This window comes from Vanessa cardui, chromosome 24, assembly GCF_905220365.1.
Source record: "Vanessa cardui chromosome 24, ilVanCard2.1, whole genome shotgun sequence".
Taxonomy (NCBI): domain Eukaryota; kingdom Metazoa; phylum Arthropoda; class Insecta; order Lepidoptera; family Nymphalidae; genus Vanessa; species Vanessa cardui.
Genome location: NC_061146.1, coordinates 4,645,907 through 4,666,282, shown reverse-complemented (window position 1 = coordinate 4,666,282; position 20,376 = coordinate 4,645,907). Strand labels below are relative to the sequence as shown.

Below are 20,376 nucleotides of genomic sequence, written 5' to 3'. Positions count from 1 at the left end.
TAATGTAAAGTATAACTTATCAGATACTGACATACAGAGCTGTAGTAGAATAATGAAAATCAACAAGGAGAGCCCCCGACCACGTTCTGTACTAGTCAAATTTAGTAGTCCAAGAGTACGGGACAATTTTCTAGCGGCAACAATAGCCTTTAACAAACAAGCGAAATGTAAGGAGGACAAATTAAATACCAGCCACTTAGGCATCGGAGGAAACAAACAACCTATATATGTTACCGAACATCTCCCACCGGCTACAAAGGCACTACACGCAGAGGCACGCATTAAAGCTAAGGAACTCAAATATGAATTCGTCTGAATTAAGAACGGTCGAGTTTTTATGCGGAAGTCAAAGTCGTCTGACTACAAAATTATAAAAAGTTCAGAATCTCTCTTAAATTTATCGTAACTAAATTTTATTAATAGACATGTTGTGGTACATTAATTGAAAAATTCGATTCAATAACCTGTTATTATCAAAATGTCCGAGGACTTCGTTTAAGCTTAACTGAAGTACGAAAAGAAGTCCTTAACTCGACTTATGATATCATTGTACTAACGGAAACTTGGCTCAATGATAGTATACACGATGCTGAGATCTTCGATGACAGATATTATATATATAGACGTGATCGCGAAACGTCCTCCATTTCTAACAATAAGAAAATTGGTGGTGGAGTTTTGATAGCGGTAAAAAAGGATGGCTTTAGTTCACGCAGACAACTTGGATGGGAGAGTCAATGCGAAGACTTATGGGTCACAATAGAACTCGATTCTGAGGACATAACAAAACATTTACATATCTGCGCATTATACATTCCCCCACCAGTTACTCACAACACATTAGACGTTTTTATTAATAATGCAACTAAAACAATAAATGATAACAACTTGGATGTTCCAAATAATTCGATTCTATTACTTGGTGACTTTAACATTAGTTCTATATCATGGGAAATCCAACCTAATGTTCAGTACACATCCCCAAGGAACCACACAAATTGTCTCCTTAAAAGTTGCCTAATAGATTTCTTTGCCTTACACGACCTAAACGAATATAATCATATTAAAAACAGAAGTGGAAAAATTTTAGACTTAATTCTATCTAACATAACCATGAACATTAGTGAAAGTCAATTTCCCATACGCAATGTAGATACTTTGTCTTAAAAATGAAATTGTCTTAAAAATAATGCCCACAAATATTCCTCTTAAAACCAAGCCTAAAACTTCACACAATTATAAAAAAGCTGACTACGATTCTATTAGAACGTATCTTGATAATATTGATTGGCTTCAAACTTTAGGTACACTAGATAATATTAATTCAATGATATCTAAGTTTTACGAAATTCTGCAAGTAGCGATTGATAAATTCGTCCCGAAGTCCTGCAAAAGAACAAAATGTTATCCTATCTGGTTTACTCCTACAGTCATCAAACTAATATAACAAAAATATAAATATCACCACAAAGTTAAATTATATAACAATCCACTTGACAAAATTGAATTTGCACACCTGCGGAAAGACTGTGACAAACTTATTAAAAAATGTTACTATGATTACATTTTACATATTGAAGAAGCTATTGGGCAACATCCGAAATATTTTTGGACACATCTGAAAAATATGCGACGTAAGGGTTCGAATTACCCCAATAAAATGACTTTGAATAATCATGAGACATGCAATAGGCAAGAAATATGCGACTTATTTGCTAATCATTTTTCATCGGTATTTAATAATAATAATTCAAACAATAACTTTGATTTACCGTCAGTGAACATATCCAAAACTTATATAGGCAACATTCAATTATCCAAAGGAGACATTGAGAAACGACTAAAAAGACTTGACATATCGAAGGCTGCTGGTCCAGACAATATTCCGCCTTTATTTATACGTAAGTGCGCAACCTCATTGTCTGTTCCGTTATCCTTAATATACAATAATTCCCTAAATTCAGGTATTTTCCCCGAAAAGTGGAAAGAGGCGCGTATGGTGCCAATTTACAAAAGTGAAAGTCGTCAGAATATTGTAAATTATAGACCTATCTCCATTTTATGTACTATGTCAAAGGTCTTTGAGAGTTTAGTGTATGAACTAAGCTTTAAGCTACTAGGAAGACGTATCAACGGGCAACAGCATGGCTTCTTGTCAGGTAGATCTACTGCCACAAACCTCTTTTCATATGTCACTGAATTAATTGGTAATGTCGATAATCGACTGCAAGTCGATGCTATATACACAGACTTCTCTAAGGCCTTTGACAAAGTAAACCACACATTACTTGTTAGCAAACTAAGGGAATTTGGACTAAATGAGACAATTTTAAAATGGTGCTCATCCTACCTACAAAGTAGATCCTCTACTGTGGTGATAGATGGATATTCTTCTCAGCCATACATTGCCAAGTCTGGTGTTCCGCAGGGCTCAGTCTTAAGACCAGCTCTTTTCAACATCTTTATAAACGATATTGTTTCAATATTTCAGCACTCAAAAGTCTACCTATTCGCAGATGATCTTAAAATTATTAAAACAATTACAAACAATTTTGACGTCGCACTTTTACAGGAAGATCTGAACAGGTTGATACAATGGTGTAACCATAACCAGATGACACTGAATCCCAAGAAATGCTTTTCAATCAGATTTACAAGAAAACAAAATTACGTTCAGAGCCAATATTACATCGAGACAGAAAAACTGACGGTAGTTCGAGCGATGCGTGATTTAGGCGTCGTACTGGACAGCGAGTTAAGATTTACCAGCCACATTGATAATATTATTACCACAGCAACAAAGACATTAGGTTTTGTATTGAGGAATTCAAAAGAGTTCAGGCAGCCCTCTACTACCATTAAACTTTACAGTAGTCTAGTGAGAAGTAAACTGGAATATTGCAGCCAAATTTGGAATCCTCACTACAAAATTCATAGTGATAGAATCGAAAGGATACAAAAACAACTATTGCGTCATCTTGCGTATCGCTCGAACTGCAATCTAACCGATAATTCTTATGAAGGAAGACTTGAACGATTCAACATTACTTCATTACAGTCGCGCAGAATAATGTCAGATCTATTATTCCTACACAAAATATTGAACAACAACATTGATTGTCCAGCTATATTGCAATTACTTAATCTCAATGTTCCCTTAAGATTACCCAGAAAACCGAGTGCCTTATTTCATGTACCGCTATACAAATCTAACTTAGGAAAATATTCTCCACCAGCTAGACTAGCACGCACATATAACGATCTCTCCTCGAAGATCTCTAACCTAGATATTACTTGTAATAATTTGGCTATTTTTAAATCAAATTTGTTGAGTTTCTTAAAAAACAATATAAATTATTGAAACTAAAATTATTAATATTGGCATGGCAAATTATTATATTGTTATTAACTCAAAATTAACTTAAAAAATGTTTATTTAATTTATTTTGCATTTAATATGTTCATTTAAATGATTACAATTGATATTGTTATAAAACTGTTAAATAATTCAATTTCATAATTTTTATTAATTAAATAATTTAATTATATAATTGATCCAAAGAAACAATCTTGTGATAATTACTAATGTTCAATATATTTAGTGCACGCTGTGATTACCTATAAAAAGAAATACAATTATCAAGTGTGTTCAATTGTTAACTATATAAAATTTGTAATACTAAATTGTCATTTCTGTTGGTGATCCTATAAAATAAATAAATAAATAAATATCACTGGTGTAATTTCAGTAGTTCGGGATGGCCAAAATAATATTATCGTTTTACAATGATGCTCCAATCTTTTGGTAAAATGCCACGCAATAGTCCAATTGTTTTCTTATGACAGCTCAATCATATTTAAAATAAGAAATAGTGTTACATGCCAGTATTAAATGCTATACCAAATAAAATAATATTAATTACAAATTATTGATCAATGAATTACAATTATAATTGCATATAATAAAGTTATTTGAATAGCCTGTGCTATATTCAAAATATGCGATGATAGTGTGATATAAATTATGATATAGAATCAAATGTCACAACGCTGTGATGAACGCTAGGGTTACTCTCGTGACACTGGCTAAAACCAGAAAGATCAAAAATTAGTCCTGCGTCCTTATGCACTAAGTATATGTACTGTGCAGTTGGTTGATCGCCCTTAGGACTGGCTGCCGTTTAGGAAAGCAGTCACAAGAACTCCATAAAGTAATAGAAGTACCAATTTATTATGAAATATATTTGAAACAGTATGTATGTATTTTACTGTTTAAAGGCTTAAATCATCTATAAAAACTATAATACACTTAACACGTCTGTTTAAAATGGTTTATTTTGTTATTTTAATTTTTAATCTTTATCATAACATACCTATATGATATATGTGTATATATACATAGGTTTTTTATATATCTAGTTAGACGGTTAGATAAACAGTCTGAAAGCTGAGATCGTATCGACTAAAAAGTGTCCAAATCTTGCCTTACACGCACACTAGCTTAGAATGAAGTTCTTTTTTGTTATGGGAATTTATTTGTGCCAATAGGGCACAGATTATTACGCCAATGTCACATGCATTGAAGAAGACATGATGGAGATTGAACGGTACGGTCGATATTACACGCTTAACAAACATTAACAAACATCACATTCCGAGGAACTTTTTTTTATATAATAGGTTGGCGATCGAGAATATGGGCCACCTGATGGTAAGTGGTCACCATCACCCATAGACAATGACGCTGTAAAAAAAATATTAACTATTCCTTAGGTACATCATCAATGCGCTACCAACCATGAGAACTAAGATGCTATGTCCCTTGTGCCTGTAGTTACACTGGCTCACTCACCCTTCAAACCCGAACACAACAATACGGCGTACTGTTGTTTAGCGGTAGAATATCTGATGAGTGGATGGTCCTACCAAGGCGGGCTTGCACAAAGCCCTACCAACACCTACCCTAAGAAATCAGTATATGGGACAATAGATAGAAGTTACTCATGTGTCAAGCATAGTTGTCACGCACACATTGCCACACAGTGCCCAGGCACAGGGCGTAGACTCTCGCGGGCGCAAGCATAGACAGACTGGGCAGAACTATTGTTTATTCGTTTTGCTTTTGTTAAGATTCTGCTGAGCCCCTAGTACTCGATTCCAATACAAACGTACTTACATCGCGCTCATTTTTTTGGCAGCGCACGAACGTATTTGTGTTTAGTGTTTATCGTTAATGAGCAACGCATTTGCAATAGTAAACCTGCGGATAAGTTTTAGTGAGTGAGACAGTAAAATAGGCAAGGAGTCTGCTTAAATCAGGGCGCAGTTATAGAATCTCGCACAGGGCGCAGAAGAGGCTATTTACGGCACTGCACACTTAGGCAATAAAGTTATTCGTTCGACACTACCTAGACATAAACAATCAAGGTACCATTACGATTCGATGTCTTTCATCTTTTCAGCTAAATAACTAGCAATTGGCTTAAAACAAAACATACGCACCTACTTTTTTTAATGACCAATTAAAAGGAAAAGGTGTTAAATTATAGTCACCAATCAATTAATCGAAATAAATCAAAACAGCCTCGGCCATGATGGAAGAATGGACGGTTCCACACACGCGCGCGTTTTGTTTGCGATATGCATCGGTATGCTACAGATAACGGTAAGAATTCTTTTTTTTTGTCCAGTCAGTAAAGCCTAAAATCCCTAACAAATTCGTAACACGGTGAAATTTTGTGGGTTTGTTTAGGAAGGTAAAATAACTTACCGTGTGATTTTGCAGCGTCGTGGGATGAACGGAAAGGGTTGAAAAGGGGTGAAAAGCGTTTTTTGTTAAAACCATAGTTAAAAAAATTAGTAACACGCTGCAAATTTGCAATTATCATGTTTATAGCATTTTGAAACATCTATTCAATTTGCAGCGTTTTGCAACATACGGAACATTTTAATTATATATTTAAATATTGTATTTTATCATCAGTTTTACTGATGGAAGAAAAGCTAGTTCAGCTCTGTTTTGCTGTCTCGCAAATTACTCATCACAAAAGTCGCCTTTTTTCGTGGTCTTTGGTCCAGATGGACGGCTGTCCTCGAGTATATCCACCTCACCTGCATTTTCCGGTTTCTTCTTTGAGATATTGATTGATCTTGCGGCTAAGTTTCACCATGACAAGACTAGCAAAGCAAAGATCTGCGCATTTTAGCCCACTTTGTGCAGCTGCATAAAACAAGAAAGCAGAAAGCTGGTTCCACAGAGCGGTTGTGCGAGTTGGAAATTGTCTTAAAAATCGCGCTTCTGGATTTTCAAATATCAAGCTGGTGGGGTTAAAATTTAGAATTTTAACGGGATGTCCGAAGGTGAAATTCAGCAGCCGGGACAAAACAATTACTCGGAACATTCCCCGTGAAAAAATCGGAAGAAGATGCAGAGTTATTCAACACCTCTACGGAAAGCCAAGGGCAAAGAATTGGAGGATTTATCGTTGATAATTCGAGCCGCTTTGCGTTGGATACGGTCAAATTGAAATGCTGGTACTGGCGAGCACCTGTCCAGAGGTAGCGGTTAGATAGAGCAGTATTCCATGTGGGACGAATTTGCGCCTTGTATAGTCTTGGGCTATGGCCGACTTGACTGTAGTGACGTGACCGAGCTTTTTTGAAGCCAATTTGGTCTTGCCTTTCAATTGACCGCGGAACTGGACGAGGCTTGAAATATCAACGTCAAGTATTCCGATACAAGTTGTGGTGACTATCGGAATGTTCTCAAATAGAGGAGATACGGTAAATTGTGATTTTTGAGCGGCTAACGCGCAAACTCTTATCTTATTGGGGTTGAAATGGACTAGGTTTAGCCGGCCCCATTCCGAAACTTTGTTTAATATAGAGTCCATTTCACACACAAGTTTGTTTAGGTTATCTTCGACGCTTTCCCGAGAAATATTAGTCCGGCCGGTGTATAAGGCATCTACGGTACTGTCGTCTGCATAGCAGTGAATGTTACTTACATTGGAACAGCGTGGTGGAATATGTTCCAAACCTTCTCCTCAAAAGGGAGAGGAGGGGTTTAGCCCAGTAGTGGGAATTTACAGGCTGTTGTTGTTGTATGCACCGTCGACAACGACCTTGATGCTCCGATCTGCCATAAAAGCTGATAATCCAGTTGCATAATTTCCCGAAGCCTATTGAAAGAGAGCTTCGAAAGAAGTGTTTTGTGCCACACGCGATCGAGTCTGCTGCAGCACGGAATCTGTAGCCATTTGGACGTGCTCAACCATTCGGTCGGTTTCGGCGTTAACGCTATGGGACCTATAAAGGCACGCGTAGAGTCGCGGATGGTCATCGCAGTCTACACGCCACCAGATAATAGAGGGGTCCTCCAGATAATAGAGCAGATACCATCTCTGGTGTAAACGCATACCCCAGCAAATGGTACAAACGAATGTTGATAAAGTAGCTCCTGCCGACAGGCAGGAGAAGATATCTGGGTGTCGGTTACAAAGAGCAAGGCCGGCTTCGTCGTCTCAAGGTGAAAGCGAACGGCGTTGAGGTTGGAGTTGAGTCCTCTTATGTTGCAGAAGTCCAAATCGAGGGTGGTAAGGGTTGCCTTATGATGCCTGCTCCGCTTGCCCCGAACAGTGGCGATCGCATAATTGCCCCCACCCAGAATTCGGAGGGCAGCCTGGGCATCCTTGTTCCATTCATGGATGCCCAGAGAGGAATTCTCCATCAGCGACTGCGGTGCGGTGCGATCCTGGGGTAATGATTCGAAATTCTGCACAACCATGTTTTGGGGGGAGAGGGATCGGGCCTCCGGAACTCTCATTTACCGGACAAACGCGGTAGTATAGCTACAACGTTACGCCGATTTTAAGTGAGAGAGTGGTATTTCCCCGAGCGTGCCGGTCCATTCGGCTGTAACCCGAAGGTATACAGCGTGGCACAGCCACTATAAATCCATATCTTGTTAACGAACCCGATGAGGCAGACAACTCACCCGAGGAAAATCTACAACAGCGCGGTTTTTTAAGACATTTTCTACTCGCACAACCGCTCTGTGGAACCAGCTTTCGGCTTTCTTGTTTTATGCAGCTGCACAAAGTGGGCTAAAATGCGCAGATCTTTGCTTTGCTAGTCTTGTCATGGTGAAACTTAGCCGCAAGATCAATCAATATCTCAAAGAAGAAACCGGAAAATGCAGGTGAGGTGGATATACTCGAGGACAGCCGTCCATCTGGACCAAAGACCACGAAAAAAGGCGACTTTTGTGATGAGTAATTTGCGAGACAGCAAAACAGAGCTGAACTAGCTTTTCTTCCATCAGTAAAACTGATGATAAAATACAATATTTAAATATATAATTAAAATGTTCCGTATGTTGCAAAACGCTGCAAATTGAATAGATGTTTCAAAATGCTATAAACATGATAATTGCAAATTTGCAGCGTGTTGCTAATTTTTTTTACCCTACTATTCAGAAATATCAATGTTTTTCAATAAAAAAAAAAATTTTCCGTATGTTGCAAAACGCTGCAAATTTAATAGATGTTTCAAAATGCTATAAACATGATATATGCAAATTTGCAGCGTGTTACTAATTTTTTTAACTATGGTTTTAACAAAAAACGGTTTTTACCCCTTTTCAACCCTTTCCGTTCATCCCACGACGCTGCAAAATCACATGGTAAGTTATTTTACTTTCCTAAACAACCCCACAAAATTTCACCGTGTTACGAATTTGTTAGGGATTTTAGGCTTTATTGACTGGACTAACTGTGGTGTATGAAAGAACGAATTATAGTTTATGAACATAGCAAGGAGGATAAATTGCTGTTATTAAAAAAAAATCATCCCACAGAGTCCGTACAACATACGAAATCATCCATGCTGCCTCGAACCAAATGAAAATTTGACTCTGGCGATGATAATAGACGCGTTCGAGATATACGGACACGACCCAACGGACAAGCTGGATAACCTGTGGCTCTACCAGAACGAGATGTTGAGGATTAAGACGGCTGAGGATCAAGTATATTCATTATTTGTTATATTAAACAACCAATCTGGGTAGGTTACCCCATCAGGTAAAATCAACCGCCGAACATTAATACTGTCTTACTACAGTAAAGTAAAAAAGTAAAGTAACAGCCTGTACATTTTCCACTGTTGATATTAGGCCTCCTCTTCCATTAAGGAGAGGATTTGGAACATATTCTCCACGCTGTTCCAATGTGGGTTGATGGAAGTACAGTACTTACTACAGTAAAATTGTAATATTCCGATTGAAAAGCCGAACGGCATAAGCGGCATCTAAGTTTCCAAAGTTGGTACTTGATGGCTCATTGGTGATTTAAGGAATATTTAATATTTCTTACAGCACCGATATCTATGGACGCTAGTAACCTTTTACCATGATAAAAACCTAGTAACCTTTTACCATCATAAAAAGAAGATTTTTTTAAATGTATTTTTTCAGAGGTGCAAAAACACACTACTTCTCATCCACACTTACACTTATAAGCACTCAATAAAAAATCTTCCTTATACATAGAGTTCCGTAAAAAGTAGTAACTCTGTTAGTAAGAAAGTTTCGCACAACTTATTTAGATTACCACCTCGCCAATACAAAAAGGAGTTTTTTAAAACATCTGCTTGCTGAATGTTAAGCTTTTTATTTATGTTTTTTTAATGTTATGCGTTTTGTATCATTTCTTACGACTATTTGAAATTTTGTTATGACCATTCTATAACCTCAAATAGATCATACCGATCAAAAATCGAACTTTTAAAAATCGAATCGATGACGATGACAAATGTATGTGAGACACGAAATATCTTTTTTAATGTGTCGCTTTTGGCGAAATAATCTGTGCATTTTGAGCACAAAAAAAAGCCACAAAAAAAGGGGTGTCGCTCATATAATTATAATCTCTAGTTTAATTGTATTCAGACATTTTGTGTTCTTAAATTTCAGTATTTAATTAACGAAAGGGTCCACATAGCAACCGATCACTTGGGCCGCTTCATTAAACTACACATACAGGAATTAAAAGTAAGTGAAAATTAAAAAAAAAAAACTTTTTCACTAGTGGCCATAGACACCACTGATTTAAAAAAAAAACTAACTTATAAATTACCGTTTACCCGAAATCTTTATGGTTATATAAAACACAGGTTCTTCTCATAACACTGGACGATGTCATAGACAACATGCTGACTATGTATGAAAATCACAACTCTATAGCGGCCGAACGAAAGGCTACCTACACAGGCGGACCAGTTCCTATGGAATTTTATATTAGTCAAGGTACTGGTACAAGTTAAGGTATTTTACAGGATTATTGGTAATTCGACGTATTCCCGTTAAAAGGTGATAGGAATGACTAGGTATTTGCAATAATTTTAACCCCAATATGCATAGTGCAAAAGTGTTTTTTTTTCATCAATTAAAATGTATATTTTTCTTCTGCTTTAAAAAATGTCTTGCCTGCAAAAGGGAATACGTTGAATTACCAATAATCCTGTATATAATAGTTATCTATTATTTGCATATACCCTTTGACTACCAAAGTCGACTACAGGCTAAAAAAACTACCAACAACGGTTTTAGACGACAATGATATTGACCCTTATTTATAATTAAAATATAGAGATGGATTATATTAACAGCTTTTTCATTACCATACCCATAGTTCATCAGATAAAATTTAATAAAAAAAAAGCTTTTTAAGATGTAAAACGTAAAAATCCACCAGACACCTTATTCACTTTAAAACTGCTGATGAGATCAAATCGACCAAACTTCATGTATCTTATGTGTATCAGGCTGAAAGAACTAAAGAAAAATTCATTAAAATAAAATTCTAAAAACGACCATAACTATATCTTTCTAAGTATTCAATTAAAAAACTGTATTTTATTACACGAATATAATAATAATGTATGACTTAGTAATTCACGTACATACGAAAATATTTGCATATTAAGCATTTTAAATTGTCGCATATTCTACTTTAAAAAAAAAGTCAGTTATTTGATAGAGATTTACCTCAGAAACTTACCTATAATTGTATCTTACCAGTTACCTGTAAATTTCTTTATTTGTTTACAGAATTTTACTGCGGAAAGAACGTCTATATATTCTTCTCGGAATTATACAGTGACATATACAATATGGGCAGAGGTATAGCGCCGTATTGCAAAGACCGCTCGTTTGTGTTCTTAGGATTCCTTCACTATCACGACGAGAACAAATACTACCTTATAGATGATCCGAGCATATCCTTCCCCACGGACAATTACTTACATGGCTTAGAATGCCATATTGGCATTTGCATATTTAGGTAATCTATATTATTATTATTATAAATGTGAAAGTAACTCTGTCTCTCTGTCTGTCGCTATTTCACGACAAAACCGCTGAACCCAACAACAACAACAGCCTGTAAATTCCCACTGCTGGGCTAAAGGCCCCCTCTCCCTTTGAGGAGAAGATTTGGAACATATTCCATCACGCTGTTCCAATGCGGGTTGGTGGAATACACATGTTTTCCTTCACCGCTGAGCACGAGATGAATTATAAAGACAAATTAAGCACTTGAAACAGCGTTGCTTGCCTGGGTTTGAACCCGCAATCATCGGTTAAGATGCACGCGTTCTAACCACTGGGCCATCTCGACTGAACTGAACCCAATTAGATGAAATTTAGTGTGAAGCAAACTTGAACTCCTAGAAAGGTTATAGGCTACTTTTTTGTCTAACACGTAACAACCAACACCCTTTAACTCAAGCATAGCCCGGGCGACTACTAGCAACGAAGTAAAAACAGGCTACGGCCGCCTCTTGGTCTTCTATTTAAGAACTTAAAGAACTTATATCACCACGTTTTCAATGCTAATTGGTAAATATATTTGTGGCCAATTATAAATCAAACATTAATCTTCCTTACTACACCATCGATTATGAGACTATAAATACCTGTTAAACTCTTAAATTTTCGATTAAGATTCTATCTAACCACTAGACCACATGGGCATTCAATTATATAATGATTACATTTAGTAAAAAACCTAAGAAGTAAGCCTTTTAATTATATCATTCGAAAAACCAATCTATATGATTTAGTTATTTTCCTGAAATCTTGTACAAAGCTTTCGCTCCTTGTGACAAAACAATTTCTTACGAACTTATTCATAATTCTCTTATGACATTTATAATTAGAAAATAAATGAATACTACCGAAATCAGAGATGCAGGTTACATACAAGCAGCTATTCTCACAAAAGGATCAATTATAATTAATTTTAGTTTTCATTATTAACATTATCTCTTTCTAAAGTAAACTTACAATAATAACACCGTTTATTTTGAAGGTTCCCGTTTAAGAAATTAATGCAAAGGGAAAGAGACGTGATCACTCTTCCAAAAGCAATCGTGAAATGTGGTCTCGTGATGTACAAGCTGCCACCGCTGACCGCCGTTTCCTGTATAATCACATCCGGTTCATTCATACTGGACTTTAACATACAAGGACTACGGTACCGCCATTACGATTTCTTACTAGTGAGGATCTCAAAATGTTATGGTATGATAGTTTAGTTTGTAGATAAAACAACAACAACAGCCTATAAATTTCCTACAGTTGGGCTAAGGCCTCCTATCCCTTTAAGGAGAAGGTTCGCAACGTATTCCACCTTGCTGTTCCAATGCGGGTCGGTGGAATACATATGTGACAGAATTTCTATGAAATTAGACAAATGCAGGTTTCCTCGGGAAGTTTTCCTTCACCGCCAAACACGAGATGTATTATAAACACAAATTATGTGCATGAATATTCAGTGGTGCTTGCCTGGGTTTGAACCCGTAATCATTGGTTAAGATGCACGTGTTCTAACCGCTGAGCCATCTCATCATCATTACATAGTGTAAAACAAAGTCGCTTACTGCTGTCTGTCCCTATGCATGCTTAGATCTTTGTAATTACGCAACGGATTTTGATGCGGATTTTTTAATAGATCGTTTTTTTCACGAGGAAGGTTTATATGTAACACAAATTAAGCACATGAATATTCAGTGATGCTTTGCCTGGGTTTGAACCCGCAATCATCTGTTAAGATGTACGCATTCTAACAACTGGGCCATCTCTGCTCGGATAATAAAAAAATATTGTGCAATGGCTTATGTTTGTCTGTGAATTATGATAAAAGGAACAAAGAATAATGTCCCAAAGTAGATAACATATTTACTTATCTATCATATCATATAAGTTTGTATCATTTACATAATCATTAAAAGCCTAATAACAATTTATCATCTCAACAGACTACCCCAAACGGTAACACGTACTACACTAAGGAAGACCACACGCCACTAGTGTGCGATCACCACGTCTGCGAGTGGAACTACACCAATCATTATGGCGGTAGGTTTGTTATATTACCTTTAGCTGTGGCGGCATAGCTATAGTTCTTAGGCTGAATGCTAAGAATCCGAGAATAAATGTACTATTCGTTGGTAATATTATTTTATATTAATCTTTAGAAGTGATGCAGTCAATAACATATATATACATTAGGACAATATTCATAAAAGTGACAGCCTGTACATTTCCAACTGCTAGGCTAAGGACAGGGGCGGCGTAAGGTGTGGGCGGTGTGGGCCACTGCCAAACTGTATCTTGCCCACATTCAGATTCGATCTTGCGCCGCCACTGGCTAAGGCCTCCGCTCCCTTGGGGGAGAAGGTTTGAAAATTCCACCATTTGGAGCAGTACCAATAGGGACTGGATAAACTGTTGCAGAAAATCGGGCATGAGATGAATTTTAAACACAAATTGAACGCAATAAAATTCAGTGATACTGGGTTTGAACCCGCAATTGTCGGATGATTTACGGAGGAAGGTGCAAGGGCGTGCCTTGCCTAGCCAAGGTTTTTTTTAACTTAAAAAAAAATAAAAGTTTACGTTCCTTACGTAAACACGTGGGCCACTTCATGTGAAATTATCGAGTTATTTTCTTTTAAATGCATAACCAACGCGTAAATCACAAAGAAGCGGCAACAAAGAACTACATAAAAAATGACACCACGCTCTACAATACGATTACGAGGCAGATCGGGCGTAACATGTGGCGCGAATTATGGCGCGACGACGAATATAATACTATATAAGTACATAATAAGTAGCTAAGCTAAACCAGCAAACTTCGTGCGCATTTAAATTTAACAAAAACGTTATTTTAGCCTTAGTTACTCCTTATTACATCAGTTATTTGCCAGTTAAAGTCCCATCAAAATCCTTCTTGACTTTCCAGAGACAAGCCGGGACAAACAGACAGACAAAAATAGAAAAAAGAATTATTTGTAAAAAATGTATGGTTTATGTACCGTGTATACATACATATTATAGATTTATTAGAAAGCGGATATTTAAATATTGTAATATTAAACAGACACTCCAATTCTATTACATATACAGATTAAAAAATACAATATGATTAAGACATGAATGAACCACTAACTAGCAATATAATATAGCATTATATTTTTGTCATTAAATAATCGTTCAAAGCTTATAAAACGATGCAATGACAGGCTATTACGTATCATAACTTTTCTTCTAGGTCCGTTCCTTATCCCGGGCGATCCAGGTACGGGCATCGATCCTGTGCCACCATATATAGAACCTACTCCCAAACCCGAGGAACAGGAAGAGGACAATATAACCGTACCTTGTAAGCTTTGGAACTTTCGCTAACTATTATTTTTATATATAATATGATTAAATCTTTTTTTTTTAAACAATCGCATCAGCTAACGCTTGATTAAAAAATAATTCGATATCATTATTATAATTGACGACCTCGGTCGAGTAGTTTGTACACTAAGTACGCCACTCTAATGTCCCAGGTTCGATTCCCGGCCGACTCGATGTAGAAAGTTCATTAGTTTTCTATGTTGTTTTGGGTGTTTGTGATACCGTCGTTACTTCTAATTTTCCATAACACAAGTACTTTAGCTGCTTACATTGGGATCAGAATAGTGTATGTGATTTTGTAAAAAAAATAGAATTTTTCGTTTTCACTTATTATGATATTTATCATCGAATGACATTACAGACTTCAACGCTTCCGGTCTATGGATTTAGGAACTGCAGTATTCCTTAATATAACATAAATTAAACCGAATAAATAATAATAATATTAGTTAGGTTAGTAAGCTAATCGTTTGGTGATGAAATTTCGTTTAATTACAATTAGCATTTACGTTTTTATATAGATATTCTCGATGGCTGTCTATTCATGTACCCGCCTAATTACGGTTCTATAGCGGGTAAGAGCTACTTAGATCAAGTTGAACTACACGACCAGAGATTCACGTGCAACGCCGGAGGCGGGAACAAGGTGAGATGCGCTGTTTACATTTAAACTAAAAATTGGTTAGTATATAGAAGAAAAAAAAATCTTTATAAATTACTAGTAGTCGAAGTTACGCAAAAAATTGTACCTTCGCCTCCGCCTCCGCCTCCGTACAAAATTTGCGGACGGACGGATTAACGGAGGTTTATTTACGTAGAAATCATAGAGAAATAATGAAAAAAATTAGAATTAGACGATGATCCATTATTGTGGTGGAAAAATAACAATAAATATAAAGCTTTTTCTCCCATCGATCGCGCATACTTATCGGCGCCGCCAAGTTCAGTGCCAAGTGAACAACTATTTAGTTCAGCTGGCTTAATTTATGATCCTCTTAGAAATCGTTTAGATGGTGCAAAATTATTGTTTGTTAAATATAATTTACCTCTCCTAAATTTTGATTACTAGAAAGTAATATTTATTACATTACCTTCTAGTAATCAAAATTAACCATATAATGTATCTGGTAAGTTATTATATGTTTACTTAAATGTAAGTATTTGAAACAAAGACTTTAAAAAACCCTAAATTACTATTTTTTCTACATCATTATTGAACTTCGCCTCCGCATCCGCCTCCGCCTCCGGTGAAAAGGCCTTCGTTACAACCCTAGTTGTCAGGTGTTTGGCAAAAAAGTAGCCTATGCCCTTCCTTGGAGTTTTTTATTTGCTTCATACCAAATTTTATCAAATTCGGTTCTTTGGTTTGGTCGTGAAAGAACGACAGACAGACAGTTATTTTCACGTTTATAATATTATTATATATTTATATATTTTTCAGTGAAAACCCGATTACTAAATTGATAGTGCATAGAACAAATGTGTGTTCAAATAAAGGTTATTTTTAACCCCTCCCTGTTATAATCCGGGACGCAGGATCATCAGCGTTACGAGCGACCTAAGAATTTATTGATACCTAATAACTTTTATATAAACCTAAGATAGTACATTTGATGTACTAGTCATGTTAAAAGCCACTTTTTTTTAATTTTCGTTTTTATTTTATGGTATAGGCTTAAGTCTGCCGGACTGGCAAATAGGTCATATATAGATAAGTGATTACAACCGCCCATAGATGTAAGCCACCACCACCATACGCCACCCACTTACACAATTGAGATGTTATATCTATTGAGCCTGTAGTTGAGGCTTTTCACCCATCAAACCGGAACAACATGTACAGCCTGCAAAATGTCTCACAGCTGGACTAAAGCCTCCTCTGCCTCAGAGGAGAAGTTTAGCAGCATATTCCACCACGATACTCCAATAAAGGTGGATTCACATCTGACACAATTTCAATTAAATAAGACACTACATGTGTCTTCCATGTGGTTTCCTCGCGATTTTTTCCTGTATTTGATCCCTCAATCATCGGTTATGATGTACGTTTAACCACTAGGCCATCTCGACTCCCAATCCGGAACGCAACAATACAAACTTGCTCCGTCATACGTGGTAGTAAAATATATGTGGTATATCAATAATATTGAAAATTGAGTATTAATTGTTAAGTGTAATTAACAGGGACTATATTGGTATCCGCAATGGATGGGCGCTGTGCCCCACCACCCGTATCCCTCGATAGTGGAAGAAAAAGGCGCTTTTGACCCCCCCGGTCCCTTCTATCCACATCAAAACTACGATATGAATGAAGAGGATGCGGACAATTAGGTGTAGAGTACATTTGTAAGAGATATTAAAGATATTGTCAAGATTGTATTTTCTACCTTTATTTAAAAAAAAAACCCTTGTAACTCCTAACCTGAGGAGGAATAGTATTATTTAATGTATTTTTGTCAAGGCTATTCGCTGAGTCAATGTTTGAATATCTTTGAAATATAGCAAAATATAGAAACTAATAATTATTTTAGAATATCAAATCAAAGATAATGTCAAAATATCATTAGATAATATCAACCTAGCAATTGTAAATCCATGTATATCCCATGCATGATGACTTAATAACTTTTTATCGCAATTTCACGATTTTTAATATTTAATCATTTCTAACAATTATATAAATATATCATAATGTTAAATGAAACAAACACTTTGATTAACAAAATATATTATTATTCTTATGATATAACTTCACGAGAATTTGCATACATGTTGTATCGACTTACACTAGACAATAGTTTAATGTCAAAGTAAAGAAAGGCCCTTTCAGTCTAAATAACTTTTATATATCTAATAATTCATTACACTTATGTTAATATAAAAACGGTTATCAAATATGGCATTCGATATAATTCCTTTCTATAACACTACCTCGGGGCAAAATGAAAAACGCTGCCGTACCACCTTTCAGTTCAAAATACTTCGACACTAAAATGTCACCTAGATTCTTCTTTGGGTCGACAATATGCGGCATTTTATCGTAGCCCTCATAATACACATTAACATTATTACATTTGTATTTATCTTCAGTATCCCACGGTGCCGGGAACACCTGTTCCAATTGGTTGATTAGCGGTGCATTTTCCGGGCAACCCTTTATAAAATCTGTCATTTGGTGCTCTGGATATAAAAACAATATTGGCCACATTAGCACCCCATTTTCTAGATGCACTATTGCATCATGAGCACCGGGCAACGTTGGTTCCAGTTTAGACAGATCAATATCATCCTCGTCGTCACATTTTGATATCTTAATACCTCTTTGAATAATAGTCTTAATGAGTATATCTTTATCCTCGTTTTTCTTAGCATCAGATCGACCTTTTTTCCTCTCATCCCGCTCTTGAATCAATTTACTTTTCTTAGCCTTATTGAGAAGGTCAATGACTTCCTTATCGTTTTTGCTTTCTAAGAGTTTCTGACAGTGATCTATACACGTGTCGTATTTTTTGGCTTCGAATGCTGATTTTGCGGCTCGTAACCGTGCTTTGTTATGTTTAGGATCAAATGTCAAGGCTTTCTCACTATCGAATAAAGCTGATCTGTAATTCTTCAAATACCAATGTGCGGCTGCTCTATTGTTATACAAACTTGCATTTACGTCAGCATCGTCACATCTTACTTTTATACCTTCTGTATATCTGGAAATATATGAAAATTTTAAATTTATATCTAAAGATTAGAGGAAACAGAACACAACACAATAGGGGAAATATAGTGATAAACCTCTTTGTTACTTTTTAAAATACACATAGTTTTGCTATAAATTGTTCTTTAATACGCACCACTATTAAGAGGACTAATAATAATAAATGGTATAACAAATATGTCTTAATCTAGTTTACAATTTAAACAAATTACACATGTTAGCATCAAAGAGTCGATAATTTTCATGTCAACGGATATTAATTCGCATCATTAAATAATAAATTCAGAATATGCAACTCTATGTATATAATATTTTTATAAATAATAAAACTATATAATATTTTCCTAGTTAATATATCATTAATAAACTTTCATGATAATCTGTGGTAAGGACAGTAAAATAAAAAATAATTATTTATATAAAAATGGAAACCAAATATTTAAAATATTATACAATATTCCGACGTGATATTATATTTTTTTTGTTGCATTTATAGATACTTTTTGGTAAAACCTTACCATCAGGATAAGTGCCATAGATATTCCTGTGAAGATTGAACATTGATAATGATTTTTTTGAGGTTCAACTTAGTTTAATATTACTTTTAACATTAATAATTTGCCGAACTAATTTAGCTAAACTTACCCTAATAAAGCAAGTCTGTAGTTTTTGTGCTTGAAATTGAAATTTCCATCTTCTTTGTAGTTGTTTGCTAGTTCTAGTGGTGTGTTCTCTTCGGGATCATATTTGAGCTTGGCCAAGCCTTCTGCCAGAGGAGACAGTTCACCATCCTTGGGAACCGACTTCATGAAGAATGGATGTTTATCCATTTCTTCCTAAAAAATTTAAAGTACTATTTTTAAGTATATAATATACTTCGAAGAGATACCAATGATATTTATCTCATATAGGTGTAGTATCATAAAAAAATGCAGTCTATGATGGTTCTAATTTTGAAGTTCAGTTTTGAAAGCTATTATAATTTGAAATAATGATATACATAATATTCTATCGTTAACGCACTGCCATACTAACATTAAAGTAACTGTAAATCATATTTTAAATTCATAATATTACTGCAGAATAATGGCAATATTAGTTATTTTAACATCAAACACATACTTTTATGACTGAAAGCTATAAACCAAATCTAAAGTACAAATAACCCAGGGTATGGGTAAATGAGTTTGTATTTTTTACTCTAAAAATAGTTCTGACCAATAACCATGGAAGTAAATAGAATTGAAGCTATATAAGCGCCAGAGCTATATAATTTGCGAGAATTGATAAAGAAAAATAATTTACCTCCCAGCGATCTTCGGGCCAGCCATCAGTATACCTTTTCTTTTCCAAACTATTTATAAAATCATCGAGCTCTTCATCCAATTTCTGACAAAGAGCGAGCCTTTCTTCATCAGTCATAGGCGCCTTTTTATTTGTTTCTGCCTTATCACTCATTTTTTATAGTTTTTTTATCAATTTAAAACAACTTTTTTTACGACGTTACTTGAAAATCATACCTTACCCAAGTAACATATCTAAACGCACTTTACTAGTGGCAGAATTAGAATTTTTTATTGTTCCATTTTACCATGTGGAATCTAAGGAATTGACATCGGTCAACATCATATCAAATTGTCAAAATTCATAACATAAATTGAGACTGTGAAAAATGAAAATAATATTTTTTTCTTCTAATTTATTTATCAGCTCTGGATACAAGGTATTAATAGATTATCTTAAATTCAAAAACTTTCTACATTGAAATTTATTTACCAGTTTCTGTTTGTGATTTGTAGAGATATTTATTCATTTTGAGTTCGAATTTAAGAGAACTTTTGAATTACTATAAATCATTATGAATAAAGTTAATACTTATAATAAAATTATACCAAATATAATTATTTGATATAAT

At 35.4% G+C, this 20,376-nt stretch overlaps 2 protein-coding genes across 2 annotated transcripts; one reads left to right on the top strand and one right to left on the bottom strand.

The window, feature by feature from the left end:
• The first annotated feature begins 5,592 nt into the window (after positions 1-5,592).
• LOC124540193 lies at positions 5,593-17,099 on the top strand. The gene is made up of 10 exons (XM_047117654.1): positions 5,593-5,665; positions 8,858-9,028; positions 9,974-10,051; positions 10,174-10,306; positions 11,111-11,342; positions 12,372-12,561; positions 13,321-13,420; positions 14,619-14,729; positions 15,274-15,398; positions 16,937-17,099. The coding sequence occupies exons 1-10, from the start codon at positions 5,603-5,605 to the stop codon at positions 17,081-17,083; spliced, it is 1,350 nt and encodes a 449-aa protein (XP_046973610.1). The 5' UTR covers positions 5,593-5,602; the 3' UTR covers positions 17,084-17,099.
• A 364-nt stretch (positions 17,100-17,463) lies between these two features.
• On the bottom strand, positions 17,464-20,109 carry LOC124540026 (DNA polymerase interacting tetratricopeptide repeat-containing, protein of 47 kDa). The gene is made up of 3 exons (XM_047117425.1): positions 19,767-20,109; positions 19,107-19,297; positions 17,464-18,453 (listed from the first exon to the last, which is right to left on the bottom strand). The coding sequence occupies exons 1-3, from the start codon at positions 19,917-19,919 to the stop codon at positions 17,643-17,645; spliced, it is 1,155 nt and encodes a 384-aa protein (XP_046973381.1). The 5' UTR covers positions 19,920-20,109; the 3' UTR covers positions 17,464-17,642.
• Positions 20,110-20,376: the final 267 nt, after the last annotated feature.

Excerpts from the sequence above, each read along its gene's own strand:
- LOC124540193 (XM_047117654.1), top strand. The coding sequence starts at position 5,603 with ATGGACGGTTCCACACACGCGCGCGTTTTGTTTGCGATATGCATCGGT. Across the intron at positions 5,666-8,857 it reads TCGGTATGCTACAGATAACG|AGTCCGTACAACATACGAAA; the intron begins GTAAGAATTCTT and ends ATCATCCCACAG. Across the intron at positions 13,421-14,618 it reads CTACACCAATCATTATGGCG|GTCCGTTCCTTATCCCGGGC; the intron begins GTAGGTTTGTTA and ends CTTTTCTTCTAG.
- LOC124540026 (XM_047117425.1), bottom strand. The coding sequence starts at position 19,919 with ATGAGTGATAAGGCAGAAACAAATAAAAAGGCGCCTATGACTGATGAA. Across the intron at positions 19,298-19,766 it reads GGCCCGAAGATCGCTGGGAG|GAAGAAATGGATAAACATCC; the intron begins GTAAATTATTTT and ends TAAATTTTTTAG. Across the intron at positions 18,454-19,106 it reads TACAGACTTGCTTTATTAGG|ATATACAGAAGGTATAAAAG; the intron begins GTAAGTTTAGCT and ends ATATATTTCCAG.